Source organism: Rhipicephalus microplus, unplaced genomic scaffold (genome assembly GCF_043290135.1).
Source record: "Rhipicephalus microplus isolate Deutch F79 unplaced genomic scaffold, USDA_Rmic scaffold_14, whole genome shotgun sequence".
Lineage (NCBI taxonomy): Eukaryota > Metazoa > Arthropoda > Arachnida > Ixodida > Ixodidae > Rhipicephalus > Rhipicephalus microplus.
In genome coordinates, this window is record NW_027464587.1 from 34,664,275 (window position 1) to 34,675,156 (window position 10,882).

The following is a 10,882-nucleotide window of genomic DNA, read 5'->3' on the forward strand; positions in this document are numbered from 1 at the left end:
TGTAAACGTTCGGTACAAGGCTAGCACCCAGAATGTTTTTTTTTAAGGTGGGTGGGGGCTGCAGCAGAATGACTGATTCTGGCAATGGGTGGTTGCGGTGAATGCGTGTAAATATTGTAGTACGCTATGAAAAAATAAATTACGAAAACATTTTGTGGTTTAGGGGGTTCGAGTCCCTCCTCTCCCCTCTCTACTTATGGCCTCCTGGTTCAGCGTGCGTTTGAAACGGTATTTTTTTTAAATCTCACAGCTTTCTGAGCAGAGCTAACTTCCAATAAATCGGCTCAGTTATTCTGAATATTGTAGAGGACTAACCAACGAGCAAAGAGTCAAGACAGAGGAAATCAGTATAAGACACGCCCTTTCTGAATTATTTTCGATCTCTGACAAGGGCTTTATAGAGCTCAAATTCAGTAGATGGGCACGTCATACTTCAAGGGCTATGGCATCATGTGCTGGACATGAACGATGGGCAGGTACGAAGAAATCTGCATCAGGAAAGCGCGACGGAGGAGCCGAAGCGCATAGCAGTTCCTGCACACGGTGCGCGGCTCTTTTAGTTGTTGATGATGATGATGATGATGATAATTTGATGCTGTTCCTTTTTAACGGGCGGATGTAGTGGCACCCTAGCATAGAAATCGGTGACAAAAAGCACACACACACAAAATCACGCTCTGCTCGAGCTCGTAACCACTGCTACACTGTCACTGCACTGCGCCACCCAGTGCTTTCGCTCGCTGCGAGACAACCACTGCCCTCCAGTGCTCGACACGCCACATCGTCTCTTTCACTGCTTGTGGATTGATCACACCATCCTCACCCGCAAAGGCCAGCGCTGTGTGCAATGGCTCCGTCCCCGGGAGGCCTATTTGGCCGCACTCGAGCACAATGTGCGCAATTGTTAACTCCGCACTGCCACATCACGACACAACACCGAAAGCACCGCGTTGTCGAACGTTCTTCTGTAGGCAAGGGTTTGGAGCGCACCTCCGTGAACCTCGAAAAGAAGTGAGCTCCCGGTGCCGTTGTCGTACAAATGAACTGTGTCGATCGTGTCCTTGTAGGTTCGGTACAGTTCGAGGGTGGCTTTGACACTCATTGCGTGCCGCCTCATTTCCCTCTCCTTCTCACGAAGCCGCTCTCGCACTTCCTTGGTATATCGCCTTGCGGTTTCTGCCTGTACAGGTTCCGTAAAGGTTATGTACTTCTGTTCCAGGCGATACACCCGGATCACCCAGGTTGTACGGATGCACGTTGCCGAAAGGTATTCAAATACCCGCCGTGCCCACCTGTCTAGACTCATGAATTGCAGGTGGCCCCTGTACGTTAGCTTGCTGGATGCCTCCCGAGCTTCAAAACCAGACCAGCCCATGTCCCCCTAGACTGCCTCGTTTGCCCCCCTTCCATGGCAGGCGAGCGCCGTGCGGCCTACTTCTTGCTGTCGCCGCTCTAACCATTGCCTAGTTGCTGCCGTCATGCAGACTACTGCATTTGCGAACGTCAAGCAGGGGACGTGAACGAGTTTCCATAGGTCCCGGATCATGATGAAATGGTTGAAGCCCCACAATATGCGGTGCCGGAAGATGCACTTTGCCCGCAGCGCGACTTCCCGGACATGGACTTCTTGCCGGCCGTATATACTGTCCTCGGAACACAGTAGCACGCCTAAGTACTTATAGGCAGTGTCAGTGGCGATGCTCTCACCTCCTAGCTTGAGGTCTGCCGCCTCAGCCCTGTTGCCCGCGAATGGTACAACCTTGGTTTTCTTGGCGTTGAAGCGTAGTCCCAGCTCAGTCATCTCTGCGGCACAGGTGTCCAGGAGAGCCTGCAGGTCCACTTTGGTCTCCACTATTAGGACCACATCATCCGCAAACGTCAAGCCAGGCAGCCGTCTATTTTCGTCGATTCCACTTGTGCTATACTTCAGACGGAACCTCAGGCCTGACTAGAGCAATGCTTGTTCCCACACGTATAGCAGACATAGAATCGATGAAAGCGGACATCCCTGATGGAGACCCCTGCAAACGCCTACCGGCCGACTCTCTACATTGGCGAAGTATGCAATGACGCTATTGCCGGCGTATAGGCGTCTGACTGTCGCCAACAGCTCTTTCGGCATTCCCAGTGTCTCCAGGCGTGTGAACAGGATGTCACGTGGGACGTTGTCGTAAGCTTTCTCCACATCCATTAAGCAGCATAGAAGCGTACGCCCTTCTTTTCTGGCAACCTCCGCACACTGCGTGAGGACGAAAGGTTATCCTCAAGTCGTCGACCTCTGCGAAAACCGTTCTGCAGTTCTGTCAGCCGCCCTTCAGATTCAGTCCGGCCACTGATCCAGTCCTTAAGCTCATGGGTAAAGAGCCTGTACATGGTGCTGGTGACTGTGAGTGGTCGGTAATCTTGAAGGTTCCCTGCCCTGCCTCCACGCTTGATGAGTGAGACTTTGCCCCGATGCCAGTCGTCTGGAATGGCTGCTCCCGCAATTATGTCGCTGAACAGGCCAGCTAGCTGTTCTTTCGCCTCCTGCCCCAAGCACTTAAGTAAGCGAGATGCGATGCCATCTGGCCCCGACGCTGTTTGGGCTCGGAGATGGGACAAAGCACGGTCTATATAGATATGACTGAATTCCTATTTTAGGGCTCCTTCCTCTGGGGAACCCTGTTCAGTCCTCTCTTCGCCACACTGAAGGTCTCCTTCATCCAACTGAAGGTCCCTCGTGCACCCACGTGAACCATACAGAGCCTCCAGGTGCCCTGTCAAGGCCTCCTTCATGTCCTGGGTAGGGTTACCGTTGCTGTCTACAATGAAGTGTACAGACTGCTCACTCCGGTCCAATGTTCGAACGTAATTCCAGAATTTCCGGGCCGCGTTCCTGTCCTCTGCCTTCAACTTCTGCAGGAACAACGCATTGAACCTGGCAAGTTTAGCATGCACTAGGGATTGCATGTCGTGCTTGAATTGAAGGTAGCACTGCCACGCGACGTCAGTTTGTACAGCGTCCTTCGTTTTGACTGCTCGACGATGGGAGCGATTTGCTTCCCACCGGGCATCCGATGCTGCAGCCACTTCTTTGTCCCACTAGGGTTTTCTGTGGTGGCGTGCAGGTCTTGTGCCACCACAAACCTTGTGCATTTCCACGATGCGACATAGCTCTGACACATACTCTTCGTATGTCTTAGCTTCTTCTCTTTTTCGGGCTCGCCTCGAATTGCTCCGCCACTGTTTTAAGTGAGCCGCCCGGCAGGTACCTAGTAGGAGCCATCCTTCGTTCTGTATTTGGCTCTCAATGATAGGCTTTAGAGAAATCCAGCCGATTGTGATTGTGATAGCTGCCGATGCTGTGCGTATCCTCCTCATCTATGTGGAGTCGCTGGAGGACTTTCACCTGTACATCGGACGCCAAAGCGTAGTCGATAGATGTGGCGCTTCCTCGAACACGCCAAGTGGTTTGACCCTCGCAACGCGGAATATTGTTCAAGATTTCCAGCTGGAGACGTTCTGACAGTTGGATTAGCAGTTTGTCATTCGCGTCTGTATATACCCATCCAACTCGGAAATATGGCCATTGAAGTCCCCCAGAATGAGCACTTCCCCGCAGCCTGCAAGGCGCTCCGCGTCTTCAAGAGCACACTCCAACAGTCGCTCATTTTCCGCATAGTACTATTCGGCTGCAGTGCCGCCGCTACGGGCAACGTGGAAGGGATCAGGTGGCGAGGCACGGTCACGCCACTCAACACTTCTAGTATACTCTACCCAGGGTTAATGCACTCCAAGGAAGACTATCCCCCGCATTCTAGAACGTCCCTTCACTCAACGCTCCACGTTCACTTGAGAAAGCCGATGGGAGCACCGTCTCTAGGCACGGTAACCCACTGCGTATCAGCGATAATCTGCTGCGATTCTTGAGTAGCGCAGCGTCATTATCAGCCAAGTGGTGGCGCAGTGCTCAACTTTGTCAAGGGAAGGGTGGAAGTCGAGTCGAGGAACGTTTGTGAATGCGGGGGTGTCTTCTGGAGTAGAGCATATTAGAAAACTCTATGGAGTGGAGGTGCGCCCCGATAAGTGACACTGGTCGCCGCCATACTGAAAAAAGAAAGACTCGGAAGCAGACGACAAAGTGCGCTTCGTAGCTCCGCCCTCACTATGGCGTTTGGAGACTGTGATATGCTTTTGTAAAACAGTTAGTTATAGATTTTACAAGGCCATGGTGACTTCGAGCGTCGCTTATGGCTGCACAAATCGCATCAAGAATGCGCCTCCGTTCACTTTTCAAGAATAAGTATTCTCGCTCCGTTCGCTGATGATCGCCTTTTTTTTTTCGCGTATTTTGTTAAATTAGAAACAAAATCAAAGGTGCGCTTGCGTGTAATACAAGCATATAGCTGTATGGAAGGTAACTTGAACCTTTACATGCTCGCTGACACGACTTTGTCCCTGAGTTTTAAGTTTATAGATGAAGGACTTGCGGTCTGTGGCTGCACGTATCAAACATTGGAACGATTAGGACTCTGAATGCCCTTTGAATTCTAAGTTTTCTGGTGTTGTTATTCAAGGCGAGACTGACGGCGTGCATGCATATTTCTTTGGCGAGTGAATATCGAACTTGGCGCATGTTTATCAAGGAATTCGCAAACGTAAAGAACAATACCATGCCATGATTATCCGTGTTACAGGTTTCCGAAAGACAGTGCGCTGCGTTCTGCCTGGGAACGTGCGGTTCGAATAAATAGTTGGAGGGCTACGGACAGTAACCACTTCTGTTCTATTCACTTCGAAGAATGCTGACTCGACAGAACGGGGCAAACAACCAGACTGCGGCCTGGCAGTGCAACTTCAATTTTTCCTGCTTTATAAGCGCATCTGCAAAAATTTGTTAGTGTCTACCTCCTTGACGTAGCTCAATAGAATGAAGTCTCAAAAATAAGCAATTGTGTCTAAAATAAGACACCTTTGAAATCCGTTCTATCTTGCCGACGAAACCGAAACCAAAACACCGATAGACGAAGTTGCCAAAACGAGTGAGTGGCGTTATATCAAACATTGAGCTGCCTCGTTTCTAGGCTCTGGAGGCTGCGCTTGCCATGGCAACACACGTCACCGACGGAAGTAGATAAATATTATGCATAACTAACAGCACTGCAATCGTTCTTATGAACAGTTCATTAAGGGTACGTCTCCTGGAGTTGGTCGGTTGCACGTGACATCGGTGCTTCGGTTTTGGTTCCGCCTGTAAATTGGTTAGAATTTGATAGCTCTAGAAAAATTACTGGCGACTCCAAGTTTACTTAACTACCTCTCTTTTCTAACTTTAGCTTTAATTATTTCAACTTCCTTATATATATTATCTCGTAATCTGCCGACACACAAACACAAGCACATATATGAAAGAGGCGAGAAAATGTCGCGTTCCCTTTGATCTTGAGTACCTGCAGGCACATTTCTGAAAACCCCAATATATACTACAGCCCTTTAGTACCGCTATAGTGCCCCAGCAAGCTCGATATGCGAAGCATTCTTCGACTCGACAACAGATTGATCTGAAAACGTGCAGCTGACAACGGGTGCATGAAATAATTTGTTTAATAAACAAGAAAAGGCATTTATTTGTTGGTGTAACCAAAAAGTGGTTTCCATTTCATTTTTTTTTTTATCGTAAAACTGCAAACCAACGCGCGCAACGCGCGTATTCCATTGCGGTCTATGGGGGTTCCACCCTGTTTTTCCTCTAGCAATATGGCCGCTGACGGCTTCACTTGCTGCCGTTGGTGGCGGCCGGGATTGCTACTCCAGAGTTTCTATAAAACCTCCTCGATGGGCGCCTATGGTGATGAATGACTGCAGCGTGCTCACTGTACGATTTTATTACTTACCGCTGTTCACATTTCATATTGGATGCAAATTGTACATGTCATTTAGTTTTTAGCGATTTCGTCTCTTGTTAAAGCTCAGTTCAAAGAAATGTTGCCATGAATGTGATTACAATAGAATAATTTGCCATTGCAGTTCTACTTTCTGTGTCTCTTTAGTGATAGTGTGCACGAGGCCCACCACTGGAAAAACGGGCACTGCAGTCCACATGTGCTAGCTACGACATCACGAGTACGTGTTTCCAGCTGTCTCTAAAGACGGGCCGAGCGCTTTTATTTCCGCGTTTTCGCCTTCAATCAGCCTAGTTTCATAACCAGTTCATGTGCACTGGCATCTAGAATCTACAAGAGTTTAGAAAGCATGACCAATTATCTGCGGCTGCGCGCCACAATTAATGCACCACGCATGCAAAAAAAGCTAAATGTACTTTCACATTTACAGTTTTACTTCAAAGATAACAATCAACGAGACGCATGGCTGATAATGAGCTGAATGACCATGCATTTGTTTACTGCAAGCACTCCCGAGAAGCTTGTGACTTTGCGCACTAGGAACGCAAATGTTAATTTCGTGAGTGGCAGTGAGTTCACACGAGACACCTCCCTCTCCACTTAAAGACGCAAACACCTCGATGTCTTCGGAAAAATCACTCAGGGACATCATTCCTCATAATCAACCCCATCCTACGCATATGCCATCGGCGAAACTACCGTGGGGAAATTACTGATAAACATATAAACATGAGGAGGTGACGTCATTCCGTGGAATAAAACAGTATGTGAACGAGTTTCTTATCTTAAAAAGACTAGAATAAAACCGATCGCAGCAAAGCCTATACTTGAATTTATTTTTCATTTCCTCCTTTCATTCTGATGTCTGCCTATGAAAGCTCGCCGTAAGCTTGGAGACTGACTTCTCTGATAAGATGGTACAGAGCTTCTCTATCACACCTCTTCAACAAGACCGTGGGCAGCGCTTTTCCTTTTTTACTCTGCTTATATACATGTTGAAGAACCCAGGTGGTTTGGGCCAAACCAGAAGAAAAGGAACATTTCAGGCGAGAAGTTCAGCATCCAAGTTTCAAGGAGGTTGAGGCGGTTCAACCTCCCATTGTGCCGTTGTCATTACATTTGTACTTGTTTATATATGTGCACACCTACAAACACATGCCAGATCATAAATAAAGCAAACACAGAACAAGAAGAAAGTTTTTGTCTAGGACTTTGGACACGTGCATTCGTGATTAAAATCCTGCTTATGTGTAAACAGGCTTACATCAACCCATTTATCTTATTGCTTTACATGGGCTTTACATGGGCTTTACATGGGCTTCTTGCTTTATACGAGTCACAGGTTCCCAGGAGCCCTAGGCTCGCATAAGATTGTGTTGTTTATTGTATATGTATTTACCTGGTAAAATGAGTCCATAGCCTCCCGGCTAGTACCAGGGGAGAAGAAAATGTGGAAGGGGGTGTTGAAACAGTGTGTCAGCATGCCCCCACTGGTTTTGAACCTGTAGGGGCGACCTTCCTGTGGGATGCTAGTACACTGTTTGGGTCCTCGGCAAGCCGGCAAGCACATGTTGGGCAGAACTCGGCTTGATGCACCCTCTTATGCGGCACCTCGGGGCACTTGTAGCCTCTTGCCCCACCTTTACGCCACTGACTAAAGCACAGGCAACATGAGGCAAGCTACCCCACACACTTGATGACATACAAAAAAAGCTCACAGACCCGCACAAATCCTCATGCAACCACATTGTAAAATGAAGTGCTACTCGCTTTAAAGGGTGGAGTGTCAGCGCCCTCACCAAAAAAAAAAAAAAAAATGTCGGCAACTGTCAACTCAGTGGCGACACGACGCAACATGCCGCACTTTTTTTTTTTATGCAGCAGCTGTAGTTGGGGCTACCTAACCTAGCCGGTGGAAAATGGATAAAGGCAGTGATGTTCCGAGCAGGAACTTATTTCTTTTGCAGAGAATTTGTATGCATCACTTTGGACCAAAGAGAAAAGGGAACCTTTGCAACATTGCAGGGAATTTGAGGAATCGAATTCACTCATGAGAACCAGTACATAGCTGTCACTGCTGAGGGCCTTCGGCTCCTGCATTTAGTTCTGGTGGAAGTGGCATGCAAGCACCGCACTGGTTTCTTTCCCAATACTAATATTTTGCGTCTTCTAGTTCATCCGTAGTGTTACAATCGAAACCTGCTACCTGGAATGTTCTTAAAGCCCATGAGTTATGAATGCCATACTTTTGTTGTACATCAGTGCAGGCGCTGCAGTCATGATTTCAATTGTCTGAAACACGTAACATACATACATTTATATCATGTGTGTATGGGGGTGCTCGCGCATATTATTACTACTCGGCAGGGAATCATTACTATTATTATATTATTACTACTGTTCAGGTTTTCGCATTTTGCCATGCCCACAATGTGCATGCGCGGCAGTTAGTCGAGTGCTAATTTTAGATCTATATTTTTTGTTCAAGCGATAAAGCTTTCAGTTGCGAGTAAGCTCTTGCGGCCTTCACTTTTTTTGGCTCTTTGTGCTTCTTTCAAGTCTTTATGTGTAGGGAATCATGCGGGAAATTTCGTCAGCATATCCATGGGAAAATGCACTAAATAGGGAACTTTCTTGTCTTGCATTTGTTGAGCCTAGCACAGAACATCAACGCATGGAGGGGCTTCAGTCTAGCCAATGCGTAAAATGTCCTAAATGAAAAGAACAACGCAAGGACATCGCACAATTTTCATGTTTTCAAGAACCACAGCAAAGGAAAGCAGTCGTAATGCTGAAAAAATGATGGAGAACGAAATGGACACAGAAGGGGTTGGTAGGCATGCCTCAATAGGATTGACTTTCATATAAAAAAAATCTTATTAACATTTGCTGAGCTTCACACTTGCTCTGTATACAGGAGACTTCTATGGCGGAGTAAGCTCGCCTACAAAAAAAGGCGTCGGTACCTCTTTAAAGGAATAACACAATGTCCCCGATGCTTTTCCTAGCTCTATTATCTGTTCGTTTTATTTGATGTGCCTAACAAAAAAATGAGCCCTTTCTTCACAAGCACAGCAGGAGTCACTCAGAATTGGCACAATAGCAACGGTGATTGGCCAATGTGAGAAGCCAATATGTTTCTGCCAATATGAGCATCAGTTTCATTTTGCCACTGACATTGCTACCACCACAGCTAAAATTCGCCTTTTCAATTTGTTGTTTTGTATTCTAACGTACTTTTGAAAAAGCGTCTTTTATGCCTAAAGGCTGCCAAACACAAAAAATCGAATTGTGCCATTCGCCTTGCTTCTTTCCCACTTTCCAGCTGTGCTTTGAAAAGAGCGTTTCGAAAATGCTCTTGACAGCAAATATGTACCACAGTCATGCGAAAAGAATTTGTTTTATTTCTTTTTGTAGCACAATAACCACTTGCTGGGCGTGTTCTTTAATGAACCAGCAATCCAAAACAGTTCAGTTACGAAAGTGTATATTTTGTAAAATACTTCTTAGACCAACATCAACGCACATCGCTACTTTCCTGAGAGCAAGTGCACCAAGTTGAACCAACAAACAGGTGCACTTGAAGTGGCAAACATGGCTATATCGCAAGTGTCCACTTGGGGCTCGCCTCTCATCTTGATGTGGCCAATTTGAAGATGAAGAATAAGGCTTTCCATGAGACGTCAAAAACTTTTAAAACTTTTGTTTGCATGATGACAGGCACACCCTTTTATTAAAGTTCCATGCAAGAAGAACATACCAAGCTGCGACAAGTTTTTAGGTACTATCATTTGTAGCTCGAGCCATCGTGAAATCAACAAATAGAGAGCACATACGGCAAAAAATGAGGGTTAAGAAGCTTGTACTGTATAGGAAATAAGAAATTGTTTTACAATACCATACATGTACAAGAAACACAATATAAAAATGCAACAATCATTGCAATGCTAACAACAGTAGTATAAAACAAGCTCCTTTCTTTTCCTATTGCATCAAAATGTATCACAGGCAGAATAGTTAGGCTACAAGTAAAGCAGACAAACAACAACAACATCCCACTTCAAGCAAATGCACTTTTCAGGTGAAGGTAGCACATAGACAACATGGAGAAGGAACATATTGCAGTAAAAGCTCATCAATTAGAAAAATTGGATAATTGGACGTGTTCTGTGGTCCAGACAACCAGGTACATGGTTCAATGACATGAGACTCTCACTAATTACGTCACATTTGGCTGCAATTCCGTAAATTCAAACAATCATAAAAGCATGCCAACCACCAAGAGTGGCCAAAGCAGTCAGAACTGCATTTGCAAAGAGCCAAAACTGCTGCAGGCTTTCAGAAATACGTGGTCAGCATCCGCAATCACATTGTTGGTATACTATTTCAGGGATCGTTTTGGCTGTTGTGTTCCCATTGTGTACAAAGTCGCAAATGGGAAAAACTCCAGCTTTTGCACTGCTCTAATGCAAAATAATACAGTACTTATGTATTTTACAAGAAAATGAATGTGCATTGATAAAACACACTGGTTAAATGTTTTCTTGATACTTTTGATAATTTGGCATTCAGTAGATTCAGTCAGTGGTTCTAGTTCTGTGAAATATGAATGAATGAGCTTTACTTCTATAAAGACACAGTGTGGTTATCCTTTTTATGCACTATATGTCTGCCTTTTTAATTCATGCATCTGTACTGTAGCACCTTTTTCCACGACTCTTATCACGAACAAAACTGAAATAAGCAGTTTTCTGTAGCAACTGTGCAAATGATGTTTATCCTGCTCAGCTTGTACACAATAAGTATTTGAACTAGTAGTTGTAAAGATGATAGTTTGCATCATATTTTCGGTTAATAGTTTACACAATTCATGATATGTGTATATAGTGTCATATAGTTAATAATGTTATAAACAATAGAGCTGCTCTTACAGTTGCCAATGAACAAGTTCATGACAGTAACACTGGAGGTGTAATTTTTACACAATGCAAGTTTCCTGG

At 45.8% G+C, this 10,882-nt stretch overlaps 1 protein-coding gene across 1 annotated transcript; it reads right to left on the minus strand.

Moving 5' to 3' along the window:
- Positions 1 to 1,381: 1,381 nt before the first annotated feature.
- LOC119181514 (uncharacterized) lies at positions 1,382 to 2,191 on the minus strand. The gene is made up of 2 exons (XM_037432768.2): positions 2,036 to 2,191; positions 1,382 to 1,948 (listed from the first exon to the last, which is right to left on the minus strand). Exons 1-2 carry the CDS (start codon positions 2,189 to 2,191, stop codon positions 1,382 to 1,384), a joined length of 723 nt encoding a protein of 240 aa, XP_037288665.2.
- Positions 2,192 to 10,882: the final 8,691 nt, after the last annotated feature.